This window comes from Ceratina calcarata, unplaced genomic scaffold (genome assembly GCF_001652005.2).
Source record: "Ceratina calcarata isolate Rehan_Ccalc_2016 unplaced genomic scaffold, ASM165200v1 scaffold328.2, whole genome shotgun sequence".
NCBI lineage: Eukaryota > Metazoa > Arthropoda > Insecta > Hymenoptera > Apidae > Ceratina > Ceratina calcarata.
The window spans coordinates 71146-91992 of NW_017155517.1; the positions used below are offsets into that span (position 1 = coordinate 71146).

Below are 20847 nucleotides of genomic sequence, written 5' to 3' on the forward strand. Positions count from 1 at the left end.
CTCTCTGTCCTTGAATGACCTTGACTAATTATAATCACTGAATTCCTAATGAAAGAGTTTAAAAAATTCCATTTAAATAAATGAAGGTGACCATATCTAAAAAAAAACGACATAACCACAAAAATGGTTTTGGTATCGTGCGAATCCCACTGAACCATTCAACTTTATTCTTAAAACATTTGACGAATCTTTAAAAACAACAAAGATATTTGAATTTAGGTGACTCTTCCTGTATATGTAATGTTCACGTTTGATGTTTTAACACGAAGAGGGGAAGAGTGTTGAAATAATCCCGAAAATTGGGACCGTGCCTCGACTCGAAATCATGATTCACTAGCATCATACACGTACTGGCTTCCGTCATTATGATTCTCAGCTCATCCACTTATCAGCATTCGCCCACTGCACGTTCTACCAATTCGATTTGTCCTTTGCCACACAATATGGTAAATGATAATCGGTGGGAGTCAAGAATAAATCAGGGGTCGCAATTGCGTCCCCAAGTCTTAATCAGTAATGCTTGAATTTACATTTTTTTATTGAAAACAGACGAACATTCACAAAATTGCAACAAAAAAATGATTTTCGTTAGTAAAACTAGCCTGGATTTGAGAATGGATCGAAATTGAACGAAGGGACAGAAACGCGGAGGACTTAGATTGTCTCGATTACTCCCCGTCGACGCGGTTCATCAAGTTTTTAAAGTCGTGTCACAACCTTTTCGCGGATTCCTCGCTTTGTAATTTCTCTCGCCTTAGACGCCATGCCTCCCGGTTCCAATTCCGGATCACAGTATAAATCTTTCAACGAGTCGGATACACGTATCGCGATGGCCAAATCTAATAATAATCCGGCGATTCGCTACGGGAAAATGTTCGTTACATATTGCACATCGCGTCGGGTTTGTATCTACCGTTTTGTCACGTACGACTTTCGGCCGCGTCGATGTGTCGCGTTAAAAATGAATTTTGCCCGATGTCAAACGCCGTGGTTGGTCCGTGGTGGGGGTAGATCCGGTAGTAAAGTACCGCGCGTAATCTCGTCGAAGAAGAAAACTTTCCCCCACGAAAGTGGATCCGCGAAATAAGAAATCGCACGTGTCGCCAGGATTGGCTGTTGCTCCGAGTAAAATTCGCGATACAATCAACAACGAACCATTTTCATCGACTAATTCTACTCTGTAAACATCCGTGCAATTTGCAAATTAATATCCCCCCCCCCTCCTCAGTTCCCTTCACCCTGTCTCTCTTCCTCTCTTTCCCTCTCACTCTGTTCTTCTCTTTCCTCGTACATCGTCACTATAATTTCACATCGTCGTCAACTATTCCTCCTCCTCCTCCTCCTCCTATCGTTAACATTTTACAAACCGTGCGCCTCAAACAACTTTTCTCTAAAACAACTTTTTACACTACTACGTGATACGCACAAACTACGTCCCGTGAATGCTATAAGCAACACTCTACGATGATACAGTTTCATACAAAACTGGAGATAATCATCGGATAATCAAGTTTCAACTGTACAACTAGATATACGACTACTCGAGTAAAATGGGGAATGCTTCGTATGTGAATCGTTGGTCGCGTCGACAACAAATTGGAATCGTTCTTTTTTTTTTTTTTTTTAAACCTAGACGAGGTACATAAGTGTGTTTTGTGCGCACGCGTTATTAACATGCGTCTCATTGAAAATGAAATTTTAATAGAAAACTGATCGGGAGCACAACTGAAAATAGACGCGTCGTATTTGTAATATATATATATATATAGTATGTATTATATATAGTATATACACAGTATATAATATATATATACTATATATGTGTGTGTCTGTGTATAGAACGAAGAATAGAAGTTGGAGCGTTGTTCCGCCAATGGCAAAAGTTTGAATTGGAACGGTTGGGTGCGCGGGTTTTCAAAGGTACGTTGAATGACGAGATGATTGAAAATGCAACTGGGAGCGATTAGGCGATTGTATTTGAGACGAACGTGGAGAACGATGGTTCGCGCGTCTGCGGAAGCAATTGGATACGTGCGTCTGGTGGGGACGGGGCGATGATTAGACACCGCGAGCTGAAAGATCGCGCGCGATATTAAAACGATTTAAAATGGCCGAGCCGATAAGGGGTGGCAAGGTGTTCGAGCTGGAAGTAAAACGAAAAATTAAAAAAGGGGGTATAAATAAACGAATATAAACATGGCGCGTGTGAAACTAATTGCCTAAATATGCCGATGAATGTAATCGCGACAGAAGCATAAAGAAGCCAAGCAATCAATTAGTGCGCGGCGCTACGTGCCGATGCTTTCTAGCATCCTGGTTACTTGTACCATGTCGAATCGATTTATACGTGCTCGACGAACGGCCGAGTTAATTTACTCACAGACTCTGCGACAAGAACCGCGACAGTGCCAACTTGCTGATTCGATTATTTTTCAGGCCATCCAACATTGCAGAGGCTGAGATTTCCATATTCGATCGTGTGTACTTTCCCCTGTGTTAACGCGAACCAGAAAACCGAGAATGGAATTAGAAGTTATCCGTTGATGCGCGCTCTCTTTCTTTATCCTCTCACGGTTGGGTATTATCGAGGCGCCCGTGAGACTTGCGTCGATCGCCGTGAATCAAATCGGACACGCTCGATAGGTCCGATCGATCGGCGACGCTTCCGTAGGTTGTTGCTTGCTGCTGCAGCCGCCGCCGCCGCCGCCGCCGCTCGTTCTTTGGTTCTTCAAAAGAGAGCTAGATGAAAGATCGTTACAAGTCCTCTCGGATGATCGTACAATTATGCGCTCTTCCCCCCTTTCCTGCTTCGATTCGGCGAGCCTCGAACGCGTCTCTCATCGAGTCGTATCGCATGATTCGATCGTGCCTCGGTTCCTCGGCGACGATCTCCTCCTGTCTATCGACCTCGCGTTCGCCCGTCGCGTAGATCGCGATCCCTTTTTTTTTATCTCCCGAGTTCCCTCGCTTACGAAGGGTTAATCTGTATCGCGATCCAGTCGAATCAATTTTCTTCTTCTCTTCTATTTTCTTCTTACATTTCTCTATTACCTGATATCCGTCTACGCGGCGCCGTCGTGCCTTTGCTGAAGCCTCGTTCTTCGTTTATTAAGCTACCAGGCCGGTGTTCGTTGTTAGATGTCCTCCACCGTTCCTTAATTTCGAGTACTGTTCTTCTTAATTTGAGTACTCCTCTTATTGTGAGAAAAAGAAAGTGGGAGAACGTACAATCGATTTCACGATTCACTGGGAGATGGGATCGAGCAACGTGTCCTACGGGACGTCGATCGAAAAAAAAAAAAAGAAGCCTAATTACGAAAAAGGATCGATCGATAAACCGATATAAAAATGACTCTGATCGATTCTGTGTAAATTCAAATATCAGTAATGATCGATGGAATAAACGACCATTTGGTGATCGAGTTAAAAACGATTAAACGTGAAATCGTCGAGCTAAAACAAGTACAATTATCGAGCAATAATTTCAATCGAGTTCGATAACGTTTTTAATTAACCATAATTGGAATTGCTCGACTCCACTCGATTTCTCCCTCTTACTTTTTCCACTCTATAAGTTCGATCCTCTCTCACTTCTCGCCGTTTCCTTAACGGCCGTTGTCGTCTTTTAATAAATTCATAACGTCGATCGTTTCCTCAAACTTTCCCCATAAGCTCGTGCTCACTCGGTTACCTTGGTTTCTTCGGGGTTCGGTCAAAGGGACGTCTGATCCGTCGTCAGATCGGCTGATCGAATGCGAGGTTGCGTAGTAAGTAAGTGCACTTTAATCTTTCTTTTTCCGTTCGTTTCGACGAATCCGGCAACCGGGTGAAAAAAGCGGGGAACGGGGCTGAGAGGTAGAGAAAAAGAGAGAGAGAGAGACAGGAAACAGGAAATGTCTTAGCAAAGACGAGGACTCGACGGATACCGCGCGGCTACTTATCTCGAGGACACAGCATATCTATCCGAACGCGAAATCGACCGTGAGCGTGCCGAGAACTTGGGTTCGTTGGAAACCGGTGAACGATCGGTCTTAATCAACGACTGATTCCTCGTAGACACGGCGAAGATGTACAGCCATCGCTCTTCAACGTTCTCGATCCACTTGTCCCGATCCACGATCACGTCGCTCCGGGGAACAAGGACAAGGACGACGGGGACGCCGAGGACGCCGAGGACGCCGTGGACGACGACGACGACGACGACGATCGACGACGGCTACCACGGGTTTACACAACAGGATCGACAGAGAACAGTGACGGACAGTCGGAGGCAAGGTGTTTTTGCTCGAGAGAATATGCGAATGGAATAAGCGTAGAACGAATCGATCAAACGTGGTATATTATACGTTTCGTCTAACCGAACGGACGAGCCGTTTGCTAAACGCGAACTACCTCTCTCCTCTGTGGTATGACCTACTCGGTACACTGCTCTCAGCTGCTTTCAACCCCCGGAATCCTACCGCTACCCCTATGACCAAACCCCCACCTGCTCCTGTCGCCCTCCGCTGTTTGCCCCCTCTCCTCGCCCCGTACTCCCGTAGCTACCCCCGTTTCGCTCGTTCTTCCACCACCATCGGTCTCCCGCCCCTCGCCAACCGTTCGCCCCCCCCTAACCTCCCTCGTCCACCCTCTCGTGTGGCTTTTGCCACCCCTAACCCGCCAGGACCAGTTATATACCTCCGTCCTGCTGCCCAGCCGTTTCGACCACCCTTTACCGACCGATCCTACATCGTCGACGTGTATGCCCTTGCTTCGCGTCTCGCTTTTCAACCCCACGCTACCTTCCCTGCTCCGATGCCCGTCGTCTCTCCCATCTCCTTTTCACTTCCGTTTCATATTTCTCTGAGAGGACGTCCGCCGCTTCGCCTCGCGATCGCGTCACGCCGCCGCTTTTCGATCCGTTTCATCCATCTGTCTCCTCCTCCTCCTTCCTCTTTCTTCCCGCGGTACCGAAACGGCCTCTCGCTTCGGGCCAGCTATAGATTAGAAATCAACGTCGCGTCACGTTACACGTCGATTCCGGCGGATAACAAAAAATAAGAAAAGAATTCTCGCTCATTAACATTACGATCAGTCCTGACAGCTTCAGAAGCAGTCTCGATGTCCTTTCGTCTCCCCACGTCGCTTATCTCGCACGATTATCTGTTTATTAGTTTTCGCTACCGTCGGTGATTACTGACTGACCCACATAAGTTCAACACTCGTTTACGACGATCTCAAAATATACTGTTTCATTTAAGCCCGTTCCCACATAAATGCATCCTTAATCGCCGCAATTAAGATTAGATAACGCTATCATTTACTCGTACCTTTTCAAGGTCCGCCATTTTTTCCATATCACCGTTACAATTGTAATCTAACGGTTCCGTTGCAATTCGATGTATCATTATTACCAACCTGACGTTTCAATTAAAAGTTATCCGTCACGGTATAAAAAGATCGCCTACAATAGACCGGGCCGTATTCAAATCTCCATTTATTATATCTCCGCTTTCCCTCAGTCGAATATTAGAATATTTCGACGTTCCAATTCCTCGTTTCGTAGCGACCTAGTCATACAATACGTCGGCACACGTTATTGTACATTATACGTTCCACCGTCCGGTCAAACGAATTCTAATCATAGCTATTTCATCCGAAGATAACAGCCCGCATAGTACGCGTTACTATCAGACATATTATAATAATAACAATAGTAATAATAATAATAATAATAATAATAATAATAATAATAATAATTAATTTTAGACAAATTTCTTTACACATTATTCTTTCACAATGCAGTCATTTTTACTGGTTTTGGGCAATATGGGTTTTAGGCAATAAGTTTCAGTCTTTCTAGTGTTAATAAAAATATGGGAGACAGTAGAGGCAGTAGATGGATTGTTTCGGTTGTTGCCTGGTAACGTGATGATATAAATTAGTTTAGTACAACGTCGCCTTAATGTATCTGTCAGGCGCATTGCATGATATAGCGCCATCGTTTATCTAGTCGAAGCAAAGATCCGAATCTTCTCGGTTTCCCGTTCGTACAACGCGAAACAAGGATAAGTAACATAAGCTATTTGGTATATACGTATAGCGGTGATACAGAAGAAAGTTGGGTTACGTATGCATGCAACGTAACAAGTGGCATATCTGTTGCGTTTCGTCGATTTAAGTGCTACGAAACAGCAGAGCCACTTGGCAACGTTCCAATTGGCACCTCATCGGATATTACACGATTTATAACGCGTCACCTCTTCAGTTCCTCGTCGTTTGCGATTTTTTACTGAGTTTGTCGCTCGATCGAGTTCACGAGACTTCTGGCCACTTATTCCGCCACTCGTTGTCTCTGATAACGATCACCCGATCGATATCAACGGTTTCTTACCGCAAATTAAACGATCTACGAGATTTTCGTGTACAGTCTCAGTCGCTGTATGAAAATCGTAACTAGTCCCTGAGGAGGTGCCTAAGAAACCATTTGGCAGAGTCTGAGGACTCGTGTCTGGGTCCCACGACATGTGAGAAGTAATGAAATCGCGGCCTCTGGTGGGAACAATCGAGTTTTGTAATAGCAAACCTCGTTAAACTTGTTCATTTCTACAACTGAAGAGAACGTGTGTCTGCATCGTTGAACGGATCCGTTAACACATCGATTCGATAAAACGCGCGCGTGCTCCGAGGCGTGTAGGAGAAAATTGCGCGCGCAATAACACGTTCGCATCGTGTCGATCGGATAGCATTTTCCCCGATCGAAGAGGTACATCTTAGCATCGACGAGACGCAACCGAAGCTTCAATCGAGAAGAAGAGAAGAGAGCGTCGTTAGGAGGCAAGGCGCTAAAACGGGAAATCGATCGATTTCCGTGTCGTCGTCGCGACGATCGACTCCGTCCTGTCTCCGAATCGCATCGTCGGTGAACTGCGTTTGAAAATCAGGCAAATGGAAGGGATTATTGATCGTTGTTGCGAAATACATGTCATGGAAGGGAGTCGATCGATTGTTCGAATTCGAATTGCGAGGAGAACGCGTTGATTCGAGCGGGATTCCCCGTCGTCGGTAAGCTCGAGCTTGCCGTTGGATCATGTACGAATCGCAGTAGGCGAACCGCCCAGGTTAGAACTATTTCGTCGGTCGGTAATAAACAACCGGCGATAAGTCACGATCTACTGTACCGACAGTTTAATCGATTCTCGCCTCTTGGTTTCTCGTTTGGCCCTCCCTGCCTCTAAATCTCTTTTATTACCACCCCCACGTTTAAGTACTGGCATTAAAAATCTGTTGCTGGCTTCCGGGATTACCGAACTTCCGTTCAATGGAGTATAAACTTGGTGTTTACGACATCGGTTGATAAACTAGGGATAGTCGTCGAGTTGTTTGCTTACCCGAAAGACTTTGTGCTAATCAACGGAGTCCTGAGATTCAACAGACCGTTTTTCTTCGCCGGCTTCCGGTCGTCGCCATAATTATCCCCGTGGCCATTCTGCTCTGTCAGGTTCCCGTTCCGTTGCTTGGACTTCTTCGCGCGTAGATACAACCACGCAGCCACGCCGAGGATCACCAATACAGCGAATCCAGCGATCGTCACAAGGATCGCCGTTAAAATTATGTACGTCTGCTCCATCCCGAGCCACCTTTAATAACAGACAACGTTTGTTTAGGCAGTTTACAGTACGGACGAACTACTTCCTATCCGAACGGCCACTGTTCGTCCCTACAATTTACTCGCGACCGTAACTTAACAACAACACTTATCGAACTATCTCTAATTGCCAGCGAGTGGTTTTCAGTGCAGAAAACTACGCGACGGAATGGAAGTATTGACGAATGGTCGGTCGACCACGATTACTAATCACGTATTCATGGAAACGTTGCCAGCAGCTACGAAACTGTTTAGAACGGAAAAGGAGAACAGGACGTCGTCGTCGCGAGGATGGTAATCGGTATTAAAAATAAAAATTCTTCCCTTCGCTCCTCTCGTTTTCGCACGTTTCACGACTTTCTACGAGCGATGGGGCAGCGGTACCCGTCGAGGACAAGCTAGAAATAAACAACAACGGCAATCAATTTCTTTGCGATCGTGTTCATCTCAGGAGAGAGAGAGAAGAGATCGCCCTTCGGAGCTGTTATGATGCCATCCCTCCCTCTGAGACGATCCAAACTTACATCCCAATTGGATCGGAACGGGTCGGAGTCACTCATCGTTACGCCGTACGGACGGTAAACGAGACGGAACGAAACGAACGATTATCACCGCGGGAAAATATTACGTATATTCCTTCCGGCTAATCAATACCGTGGAGACTTCTCGCCCTCCTTGTCTTCTCTTTCCTCTATTTTTATTACCATCGCCCGCCCACTGTCTTCTCTACCTCGTTCACCCCCCCACCTACCGCCCGGCCACCCTTTTTTTATTACTACCCGTAAATATAATTCCGTACCCGCGAGCGAAACACGTGATTACATTGCTTTTTACGTTCGTAGGTAAGTAAACAGGCATGTAACTATGTCCCCATGGGATATCAGTCATGTGAACGCAGCACGCGGTACACCCTCGTGTTCCATGCGCTGACCCAGATACAGGAGTCCCGGAGCACCGCAACTGACGCAACGCCGTTTCCAGTTTTCCTTATGATAACGAGGGGATAACTCAGCTTAATTATGTAATTATCGAAAACAAAAATGATTAGAGGCAGAACGTGTGCGTGGAAACAGCTGAGTTTTCGATCGGAGCTTCTATTTAATTTAGATGACGATCGAGTTTCGCTTTGACCCGATTAACGAATTCCAGAACGACAAAATAAATATGATTTATTGTACTATCTACTGTCTACCGGACTCGCGACATAACACGCGAGCATAATAAACCGTCCGCTTTTAATAATATTCAAGCCGCAATTCCGGTGTAGCTGGAACTATCGTTCATTTTAATTCGGGATTCACGTTAGTTCTCTAGATCCCAAATGCCAATACTTAGGGTCTCGGTCCGCCGTCGTTCTTTACCTTTTTATCGCTGCGATCGTGACTGCGGCAACGTTTAATCGAGCACGTTCAAAATTCACTGATCCGATTACTAATCGATTATTGTATTAATTATAATAATAATCCGACAAGGCAGTAACTGGACGTTGCTTAGTACCTCACCAGTGGAAAAAAATCATTTTTTCGAGTAGTCTTTAGTGTTATTTATTTTACTTTCATAGTAGAATATCTGAAGACGCAAAATGTATAATTTTTTTTTATAAATATTGATTATTTGTTGAAATGTTATGGTATGAAAGTTAAAAAGTAAGAAGCCTACGATTTTTACTTAAAAGCGATTACAAGAACTATCTGAAAAATTTAATAAAAATGCAATATTGGAATTCTATTATGCTCCTAATGAATGACTTATAACATATATATAGTTAATGGAAACTTCATTTATATCCCTGAAACATAATTTGAAAGAACGTTACTTTTAGTCATTGAAATAAAGTTTAATTAAAGCGTAACTTTTTTGCGACAATTTGCGTCAAGGTCAAATCTACTCTAAATATTGTAACACACTTTAAAGTTTATATCCAAATAGGTTTTAGCTGCGTAAACCTGCGGTTTTGACATTGAGAGCATTTCCTTTCTAATTTTCATCGATACTTCGAATGTTTCACTTCTATTATAGGTCAATATTTTTTATATGTAGATATATACATTTTTTAATGCACTATTTGATTTCGGTGAAATGATTTATTATTATACTACTATTACTATGTCGTGTCTTTTATTACAATAATGTATTATAATGTTAAAAATCAAATATCTCAGAGTAACAATTTTTCGATATACATAATTGAAAATTTATTATAAAGTGTCATAAGGACAGAGCTGAAAAAGATTTTTGATTTACATGAGAATGTAATATCATTACTCATTGAAGATCAATATTAAATATGGATATACATATAATTATAAGTGGAATTATTCTCTTTTTTATATCCTATTTAAATTTGTAATATGCATTTTCTAAGTCACTGACAATTGTGTGCTTCATTTATGCTATCAAACTATTTTATTCACAAAAAAGTATTATTGCAAACGAAATATTGTTTAATTTCTCGTTATTCCAATGCAAATCATTGAATTTTTACTTCAGATATGAAATTAGCGATCTCAAAAACTAAAGAATACCAACTTTTGTAAAATTTTTTCCACCAAAAGGCAGTTTCGAACCACTGTGGTTTCCGTTACGAAATAAATGATTCATTCAGGATTTTTAATAAGCCAGACGAAGAAGAATTATTATTTGTCGCGTTAATTAAATATTGAAAAAAGGAGGAGGTCATTTGACGAACGATCGATTGTCGTTGGTGAACCGCGTCTGAGCTTTTCTTTCCATTAACCAACCCGGGTATCGCGTCTCACCTTAACGAGGGCTGATTTTGAAGGGCACGCTGCCTTTCGAGACCGGGATGAGTCCAGTTTATTTCTTGCGTCGCAAACGAGGCTCGAGTAGCATGAAAGGCCGGCCGGCCGCTCGGCCGGCTTTAAAATTCAACGACCATTTACCGAATTTCCCCTCAGCTTCGAAATTAGGTCGAGCAAAGTTTCCTCTCTTTAAACGGTCTTGAAAACGAGTTCCCATTCTCCTGTTTATTCCTTCGTTCATCGTGCCGTCAAACTATTTGTTCGAAATGCGTGTACCATGAAAGAGCAGATATATAACGCATTCCAAACCAACCCGAGGAATATTTACGAGTGTGAGCCATCCAATTTCGCAGACAATTCAAATCCGTACGTTCCGCAATGATAACTGACAGCATTTTGCATACATAAGACAGGTTAGCAACGTGAAAACGAGCCAACTGGAAATGATGTGAAACATGAAATGCAAGGGTTTCCCAAAGGGTTGCTAAACGTGTTTAACGTTTGTTTAAAAATATTTTCCTCCCATCGAAATTGCATGTAACCTTCAACGGATGGCAGTTTGAAAATTGCATCAACCATCGACAAGTTAAAGGAGTACCGGTAATCTACTTAATTACCTCTGGTGCTTTCGGACCGAGCGCCATTTAGTTAACGTAGTTAGTAACCTACAAACTAGGTGGTTGCTGCGGGCAGCTCTGGCCATCGTCGGACGATTCTGATGAAGGGTTCATTTAAAAGAACGTTCGATTGAAGTCACGTGTATGTACGTGTGTGTATGTTATGTATTAAAAAAAGAAAAGTTCGAACCGCGTTATTCATGGAGATGACCCGGATCGTTTCAGCCCCGACGCCAATAGCAAATAGTAACCTTGACCGATGCACTATACATATCTAGATATAAGACATTCCAACGACGGCAGACAAACATCGTTCGATAGGTTTTTCCTATCGGATTCTCTGCTCGTCGCGGCGACACGTCACGGTGTAACTACAGTTTCGTTTATTTACATCGTGTCGGTTGACGCCGACCCTAGCCTCATCGACGGTCGACGGTTAGAGGTAAAAACATCGATGACCCATCGTAGAATTTAAAAATGTCTACGTGCATCTCTAGCGTTTTTAAATTTACTTATGTCTATTATTGCACCCTTGCATTAGTATCAGTATTATTAGATATCCGCTATACCCACTGAAGGATATTATTAACTGCACGGATACCGATTATTCAAAATAGAAAAGGTTCTGTCAAGGGGCCTCACCAGTATGAAACTTTAAAAACCATCGAATTCTTTCTTTTCCATTTTTCGAAATTTTATACCTTTAAAAATGTCATACTAAAATTTCAAGTGAACTATACGATGTCAGCAGTTGAGGCACTTTTTTTTGCGCCTCAGGAAATAGCGCATAACTTGGTCGCCGTTAGTTATTTTTGTACGAAAAAATTATTTTATACAGTTCGTTTATAGGCAAATACATCTACAAAGTTTAAAAAAGTTCCATGGAATACTTTTTTTAAAAAAAATTCCCAAAAATGACCCAAATGATACTAAAATTTCAAGCGAACTATACGATGTTAGCAGTTGAAGCACTTTTTTTTGCGCCTCAGGAAATAGCGCATAACTTGGTCGCCTTTAGTTATTTTTGTACGAAAAGCAATCTGTGTCATGATTAGATATTACCAGATTATACATTTTCCTTTTTATCTGTATAACTGAAGATATGGACGTAGGATATTTGTACACTGTTCTAGATTTAACTAGAAATCATTTGCCTGTCTTAAACATTGTCAAATCGTATTCGCTATCTAGTATTATACAGGGTGTCCCAGAAAAAGTGTTAGAGCCGAAGAGAAGTGTTTCTGAATAACAATTTCCTTTGGTAAAATGCAAAGTGAGCCATGGTTTTTTTGTCGATTCGATGTCAAACATGGGCTTCTGAACTCCCTGCTTTTACATGTTTTTCTCTATACTCTGTCCTAACGACTATAGCACTGATTACGTTGCCGAACGTACGTCCTACGACCTACGTGCCGATGACGTTAGGTTAGTGTAGATAGACCTTTAGAAAGATCTCTCCTGGCGTTTTGATCCCAAAATCCGATTATCCACCTGCTCGCATAAAGGATAAAATAGTACGCATTCGTGGGTTCAAAGGTCAGTTGCCATACCTAACAAACGCTCGATTCGCAGCCAAGAAAAAGGATTTCTATTAGTGAAACAGGATTTTTGTCACGATGCAGTGGATTCGTGCGATGTATAGATATACTGTAGAGTGATCTACCGTGCGTTGCATCAAAACCGAAGAAGAAATCGTGAAAAGAACAGGGTAGGAGGAGGGGGATACAGGATACTCACCAGAACAGAGGAGGGAACCCTTCCTCTGTCGTTCGTTTACTAAACACACGCTACTTAAGGAACAGTTTTTCCGATGAACGGCATCGGTAACCGGAAGAGAACCGCGTACCACTGGACACCGCGCGCGTGTTCGTTTCCTTCTTCTTTGTCCTTCCCCTTGGCCGTCAAACGATCGCTCCTCCAAATCGTTTCATACGTGTGTGGGTGTGTGTGTGTGTTTGTGTGTGTATTTACGTATCTTACACGTGTGTTTATGCGCACGAGACCGCGACGAACGAGAAAGGGTGACTTGGAATTGGAAAAAGTTTACTCGGCACGGATCGGACAAGTGCCGGGGTGAGTCGTGGCGGAGAGAAGAGCATTGGTTAATGATCCGTGTGGAAAGGAAGATAGAAAGAGGGTGCGTGGGTCGAGGTAACGTTCAGGAGTTTTCGGTACGAGGCTTCCAGCGAGATGAAAGACGAGGACAGAGAGCGGAACGAGGGTGGGAGGCCGAATTTGCGGATAAGAAAACCGGGGTGAATGCAGGAAAATACGTGGAAGAACTTCGGACGTAGATACGAAGCGGTGGATGAGAATCGAAGACAGCCGCGAGTTCAGCGAGCGTCTAGTCGTCTAGCCGGCGAGCTTAGATAGTTGGCTCGGGAGCGAGAAAGACAGTTGAAATAGGAGGAGAGAAGCAACAACCGCGTGGCAGGCAGCGTCGCGACGCACTGCTGCTTCGCGACTGCTAACCCCTCACCGCCGCGCAGTTCTCCGTCCGTATTAGAGCTCAAGCCCTGCCACCCCCACCTTTTCGACTACGGCACACCTTGCGAACTCCTGTGCCCTACGCTATGGCTATGGCACACCCTCGCGCCGCTCGCGTATCACGCGACTTGCGATTTTTTTCCAGCACGTCTACCATAAATGACGTGTTATGTACATGGAGTGGTGAATGCGATCATTTTTATAAACGAAGTTCGATATATATGTATATATATATTACGAAATCTGTTGCTATCTTCAAGCTTTATTTAATAATTCGTATACACCATAATACATGCTGTATCAATCGGAAGGCACGTGAGCTCAGGATCAAATGCGATACCATTTGTCTCTGCTGAAGACTCTATTGTACATACCGAAAGTCACGAGATCCGATGTAGGCTGTGTCAGAGACAAAATTACGTTCGTTTCGTTGCCATTCTGCTTCTCGGTGAACGTCCAGTGATCGAAGGGCAATAACGCAGGATTCAGCACGCTAGGGAACGTTACAGTACTTGAATAATCATCACCGAATGTCCCTCGAATAGTCACATGGGTAAAAGTAATATTCGTCTGCTTAGCGGAACCGCAAGAAGTTATCGAGTCGTTGGCACATTGTATCAGACCGCATAGACGAACGCCGCCGTCCATGTAATGTCCGTAGCGTCGAATTCCGTCAAAAACTACAGCGCGGTAATTAACGGGCGTGGAATCGATGCCCTTTGCACTAATATCGAAGTCACAACAAAGGTTGTTCTGGCAAATGGTCTGGGTGAATTGCGTGTGATTTAACTGAACATATGAAAACGATGTGAGGTTATCGTGCAACATATTTATCCCATTATAGTCCTCTGTTTTTTGCGCGTCTGGAGAAGCTGCTATGTAGTTATGAGTCGTCGTCGTGTAGTCTCCTTCGGTGTCCGCGTTCAACGTTTGCGGGTGCGGTTTCTTTGGGACTCGAGAGATCAGAAGTCGATGCTTAGGATGGCTGGTCATCGTCGCGTTTCTTAATCCACCACGACCTGGATACGAAATAACGATGAAAGGAATGGATCATTTTTATACAATTTTAAAACGCATTACCCCAATAGATGCCGCTACCGCTGCCTCCAAATTCCGGTAAATGATACCCGGCTCCTAGTAGATTGACATTCTGCGAGTAGGCCCATCCTGACTGCGTTTGGATAGCTAGGGAGACAACATTTTCAAGAATCTGCTGCTCTAATCACAACTGTTAAATGCACTTTGTTGTCTTAGCTTACCTGTTAAGAAAGGCACCTCCGACCACCAGGCGGCTGTATATACGATGTTCGAAACGCCTAGCGTTCTCGTCAAGTTCAGAGCCGGTACAGGGAATAATATATCGAAGCATATGAATGTACCGAATTTTACACCAAAGTCGGTGTCGAATGTGACCACTTCCGGTGTCTTCGGCTTGTCGAACGACAGTTCTCCGTCCAGATTCACCTTCCGGTACCTGTCCGTATCAAGGAAAAAATACTTCAATCGCAATCGATAGACAGTTATACTAACATTACCTAGCGACTATCTTTCCTGTTCGATCAAACGCAACGTTGGTATTGTGATAATATATACCATTCTTTTCGGCGATGTTCACCACCACGTATATACGATTTTTTCTAGCTGCGCACGAGAGTCTCGTCAGTGTCTGTGAAAGTTAAACGCAGTGAATCGTTTCGAATTGAGGATAACTGAAATATTCTTTGGAGCAACGAGGTACAAGATGGCTGTTGATTAAAACAAGCTTTTCCTTTGAGACACGAAACATACAGAGATATAGTAAATGACACAATTTCACATAACAATTTCTACTTACTGACTTATTTTCATTTGTAATTATAAGTCAGTTAGCAGTAAGTATGATGTGAACCAAAATTGGGACATTTATTATACAGCGAGTGCCATTAATATAAACATACTTTGAAAATCAATCATTTTCCTGCTTATCCATTACTACTAATGGACATTTGCATGTGTGTGTTTGACTTTTATGGCCTTTTCAAACCAGAAATTTCTATATACATATACTTACTTCACTAACACCCTTGACGTCACTCATTGTGCAAGGAACATATTCATCCTGTGCGGGAGGGATCACCGTCGTCCATGAATCCATTTGCTTCCTTCCCGGCAGGGAAGTTGACGTGAGTCCATTTGCCGGGAATACAATAATATCCGCACCCTACAGGGAATTTTCGACCGTAGACATTTATCAATTCGAGAAATCTCTCCGCATTATATAAATGAATATCATCGAACAACCGATAACGTCCGAAGGCTGCAGACTTACGTGTTGGCTCGCTTCTTCTATGTATTTGATGTACGCGTCTGCGTTCTCTTTTAAAGTCAATGGACCATTGCCCCTGTTGTAAACAGGTGTATATTCAACCACCGCTGCGGTATAATAATTCGAAGAGTCTTCTGGATCTTCCACCTATTCAATACCAATAGCAAATTGAATACAATCGTTAAAATATTCTCAATCACCTTATCAGAGTGTTAAATTATTTATTTCCTTCTCGATTCATTCAGATTTTCCATTTTTTCTTTTCTCTCTTAGACACAGAATTGTTTTACTAATTTTTGGAAAACTCTCAAGTTCGGAGTTCGAGTCTCAATCTTACCTGATAGGCAAATGTTACAAAAATCACAAGGAATAATCCAAACACCAACACGGACAACTTTTCACACATCATGATGGTATTTTCTCCTCCGATTAGGAACGTTAATCAGAAGCACGCGCGCGACTCCGTGTACGCATAAAAAAAAAGTTAAACAGAGATTACATAAGTAACTACTGACTCGTATCTTATCTACAGAGTATTAAAATTCAATATGGTATAAGAGTAGAATTTCAACTGCAGTGAATCGTACGTCTGTTATTTATACCGGGTCGCGACAAGTGCACGGACATTTATCAACGTTCCCTGCTCTTACCCTGACGCTGACAATGACCAGTCAGAGTGGGAGAAAAGTGCGAACGTGAATTGAATAATACACAACTCCCTCTACATCAAAGGAGGAGAGGAAATTTCTGCGTTACCGAGAGAAACGTTATCGTCTCGTTTCTGTCGTATTCAATTACTGTTCGTAGAGTCAAACGTGACAAAGAACGTGCTCCCCCTCCTCCGGCAAATGTTCGTATGTCCTCGGTGATTCCTCTGAGTCTGACAACTTTTAAAAGACTCATTTTGTTCTTACATAAAATGTTAGTTGAACGTTTGTAGAATAGTGTACTCAAATTAGAACGAAGTTCGCGGATCCGAGAAGTCGCCATTGTTATCCAGACCTACGAGGAAGCTGAAGGACCACTTTAAAGGAATACTTGCAAGGGACAGTCGCAGGGAACAAGCGGGCAGTATTTGAAGGAGTTCTGCAGTCGAAAGTGTAAGATGTAGGGAAAAGCATGTAAAAGCTGGATGCTCCTAAGGGATCTGCTGATTTCTGCGGAGCGAGTGACCAATAGTACAGGTCTGAGTATAGTTGCGAGCAATAGGCCCAAACTACCTCTTCCAAAAAGCAAATTGATGCAACTGAGATGCGTGCTGATGCTCGCTGTGTGCGTGACGATGTTTTTCTCAAACGGTTTCACTATTGTGGTTACATCAGACGATCGTTTTCATACGCAGAGATCGCATTGTCGAGGGGAAAAGAGGACCAGTAAAATGAACAACGCAATCAGTTGTTATTTTCAAAGTTTATTTACCACTTCGATACATGCTGTATCAGTCGAAAGACATGTGAGCCCAGGGTCAAGGGAGGTTCCATTTGTCTCTGCTGAAGACTCTATTGTACATACTGAAAGTCACGAGATCTGATGTAGGCTCCGTCAGAGTCATAGTTACGTTCGTTTGGTTACCATCCTCCTTCTCGGTGAACGTAAAGTGATCGAAGGGCAATAACGCAGGATTTAGCACGCTAGGGAACGTTACAGTACTTGAATAATCTTCATCGAATGTCGCTCGAATAGTCACATGGGTAAAAGTAGTATTCGTCTGCATAAAGGAACCGATGTGATCGATCAAGATGTGTACCAAGTTCACGAATAGGTGGATTTAAGAAAGAAGTTTAAGAAAGTATTTGTATTTAAGAAACCGAAATGTTGTAACTAATCGTCTGATTGATCGATTGATTAATCTGCGCTTCTATAAATGAGTATCAGGACTTATGATATTAACAGGTGATAGACAAGTGGTCAGCACGTGAAAACCAGTGCCGTAGTCGGAAAAGCATGTAAAAATGGGCGCCTCAAAGGGGCGCGCTGATTTCTGAGTAGAGAGTGGCCAAGATAGTCTGAGTATAGTTGCCAGCAATAGGCCCTACCTACCCCTTTCAAAAAGCAAATTGGAGCATCTGAGATGCGTGCAGATGCTCGCTGTGTGCGTGATAATGTTTTAAATAATGCGTCACAAGACTGATGGTCGTTTTCATAAGTGGAGATCGCATCGTCGAGGGAAAAAGAGGATCGGTAAAATGACTAACGAAATCTGTTGCTATCTTCAAGCTTTATTTAATAATTCGTATACACCATAATACATGCTGTATCAATCGGAAGGCACGTGAGCTCAGGATCAAATGCGATACCATTTGTCTCTGCTGAAGACTCTATTGTACATACCGAAAGTCACGAGATCCGATGTAGGCTGTGTCAGAGACAAAATTACGTTCGTTTCGTTGCCATTCTGCTTCTCGGTGAACGTCCAGTGATCGAAGGGCAATAACGCAGGATTCAGCACGCTAGGGAACGTTACAGTACTTGAATAATCATCACCGAATGTCCCTCGAATAGTCACATGGGTAAAAGTAATATTCGTCTGCTTAGCGGAACCGCAAGAAGTTATCGAGTCGTTGGCACATTGTATCAGACCGCATAGACGAACGCCGCCGTCCATGTAATGTCCGTAGCGTCGAATTCCGTCAAAAACTACAGCGCGGTAATTAACGGGCGTGGAATCGATGCCCTTTGCACTAATATCGAAGTCACAACAAAGGTTGTTCTGGCAAATGGTCTGGGTGAATTGCGTGTGATTTAACTGAACATATGAAAACGATGTGAGGTTATCGTGCAACATATTTATCCCATTATAGTCCTCTGTTTTTTGCGCGTCTGGAGAAGCTGCTATGTAGTTATGAGTCGTCGTCGTGTAGTCTCCTTCGGTGTCCGCGTTCAACGTTTGCGGGTGCGGTTTCTTTGGGACTCGAGAGATCAGAAGTCGATGCTTAGGATGGCTGGTCATCGTCGCGTTTCTTAATCCACCACGACCTGGATACGAAATAACGATGAAAGGAATGGATCATTTTTATACAATTTTAAAACGCATTACCCCAATAGATGCCGCTACCGCTGCCTCCAAATTCCGGTAAATGATACCCGGCTCCTAGTAGATTGACATTCTGCGAGTAGGCCCATCCTGACTGCGTTTGGATAGCTAGGGAGACAACATTTTCAAGAATCTGCTGCTCTAATCACAACTGTTAAATGCACTTTGTTGTCTTAGCTTACCTGTTAAGAAAGGCACCTCCGACCACCAGGCGGCTGTATATACGATGTTCGAAACGCCTAGCGTTCTCGTCAAGTTCAGAGCCGGTACAGGGAATAATATATCGAAGCATATGAATGTACCGAATTTTACACCAAAGTCGGTGTCGAATGTGACCACTTCCGGTGTCTTCGGCTTGTCGAACGACAGTTCTCCGTCCAGATTCACCTTCCGGTACCTGTCCGTATCAAGGAAAAAATACTTCAATCGCAATCGATAGACAGTTATACTAACATTACCTAGCGACTATCTTTCCTGTTCGATCAAACGCAACGTTGGTATTGTGATAATATATACCATTCTTTTCGGCGATGTTCACCACCACGTATATACGATTTTTTCTAGCTGCGCACGAGAGTCTCGTCAGTGTCTGTGAAAGTTAAACGCAGTGAATCGTTTCGAATTGAGGATAACTGAAATATTCTTTGGAGCAACGAGGTACAAGATGGCTGTTGATTAAAACAAGCTTTTCCTTTGAGACACGAAACATACAGAGATATAGTAAATGACACAATTTCACATAACAATTTCTACTTACTGACTTATTTTCATTTGTAATTATAAGTCAGTTAGCAGTAAGTATGATGTGAACCAAAATTGGGACATTTATTATACAGCGAGTGCCATTAATATAAACATACTTTGAAAATCAATCATTTTCCTGCTTATCCATTACTACTAATGGACATTTGCATGTGTGTGTTTGACTTTTATGGCCTTTTCAAACCAGAAATTTCTATATACATATACTTACTTCACTAACACCCTTGACGTCACTCATTGTGCAAGGAACATATTCATCCTGTGCGGGAGGGATCACCGTCGTCCATGAATCCATTTGCTTCCTTCCCGGCAGGGAAGTTGACGTGAGTCCATTTGCCGGGAATACAATAATATCCGCACCCTACAGGGAATTTTCGACCGTAGACATTTATCAATTCGAGAAATCTCTCCGCATTATATAAATGAATATCATCGAACAACCGATAACGTCCGAAGGCTGCAGACTTACGTGTTGGCTCGCTTCTTCTATGTATTTGATGTACGCGTCTGCGTTCTCTTTTAAAGTCAATGGACCATTGCCCCTGTTGTAAACAGGTGTATATTCAACCACCGCTGCGGTATAATAATTCGAAGAGTCTTCTGGATCTTCCACCTATTCAATACCAATAGCAAATTGAATACAATCGTTAAGATATTCTCAATCACCTTATCAGAGTGTTAAATTATTTATTTCCTTCTCGATTCATTCAGATTTTCCATTTTTTCTTTTCTCTCTTAGACACAGAATTGTTTTACTAATTTTTGGAAAACTCTCAAGTTCGGAGTTCGAGTCTCAATCTTACCTGATAGGCAAATGTTACAAAAATCACAAGGAATAATCCAAACACCAACACGGACAACTTTTCACACATCATGATGGTATTTTCTCCTCCGATTAGGAACGTTAATCAGAAGCACGCGCGCGACTCCGTGTACGCATAAAAAAAAAGTTAAACAGAGATTACATAAGTAACTACTGACTCGTATCTTATCTACAGAGTATTAAAATTCAATATGGTATAAGAGTAGAATTTCAACTGCAGTGAATCGTACGTCTGTTATTTATACCGGGTCGCGACAAGTGCACGGACATTTATCAACGTTCCCTGCTCTTACCCTGACGCTGACAATGACCAGTCAGAGTGGGAGAAAAGTGCGAACGTGAATTGAATAATACACACCTCCCTCTACATCAAAAGAGGAGAGGAAATTTCTGCGTTACCGAGAGAAACGTTATCGTCTCGTTTCTGTCG

General features: G+C 42.9%; 3 protein-coding genes across 18 annotated transcripts in view; all 3 read right to left on the minus strand.

Moving 5' to 3' along the window:
• Positions 1–13464, minus strand: part of Syt7 (Synaptotagmin 7) — a 39449-nt gene extending 25985 nt beyond the window's left edge. For 3 of the 16 annotated variants that reach the window (XM_026813363.1, XM_018024238.2, XM_018024236.2), the window contains exons 1-2: positions 12744–13464; positions 7371–7619 (exon numbers count right to left, since the gene is read on the minus strand). In XM_026813363.1, coding sequence (XP_026669164.1) covers positions 7371–7609 — 239 coding nt within the window. In that variant the 5' untranslated portion in view covers positions 7610–7619; positions 12744–13464. Of the gene's footprint in view, positions 1–2380; positions 4431–7370; positions 7620–12743 lie in introns of those variants that run through there. The other 13 variants (XM_018024248.2, XM_018024247.2, XM_018024239.2 and 10 more) reach the window with 11 other exon arrangements.
• A 271-nt stretch (positions 13465–13735) lies between these two features.
• On the minus strand, positions 13736–16422 carry LOC108624736 (vanin-like protein 1). Its single transcript, XM_018024210.2, has 7 exons — positions 16136–16422; positions 15802–15945; positions 15544–15693; positions 15029–15159; positions 14753–14967; positions 14574–14678; positions 13736–14512 (listed from the first exon to the last, which is right to left on the minus strand). The coding sequence occupies exons 1-7, from the start codon at positions 16205–16207 to the stop codon at positions 13821–13823; spliced, it is 1509 nt and encodes a 502-aa protein (XP_017879699.1). The 5' UTR covers positions 16208–16422; the 3' UTR covers positions 13736–13820.
• A 1575-nt stretch (positions 16423–17997) lies between these two features.
• Positions 17998–20684, minus strand: LOC108624771 (vanin-like protein 1). Its single transcript, XM_018024299.2, has 7 exons — positions 20398–20684; positions 20064–20207; positions 19806–19955; positions 19291–19421; positions 19015–19229; positions 18836–18940; positions 17998–18774 (listed from the first exon to the last, which is right to left on the minus strand). The coding sequence occupies exons 1-7, from the start codon at positions 20467–20469 to the stop codon at positions 18083–18085; spliced, it is 1509 nt and encodes a 502-aa protein (XP_017879788.1). The 5' UTR covers positions 20470–20684; the 3' UTR covers positions 17998–18082.
• Between the last annotated feature and the right edge of the window lie 163 nt (positions 20685–20847).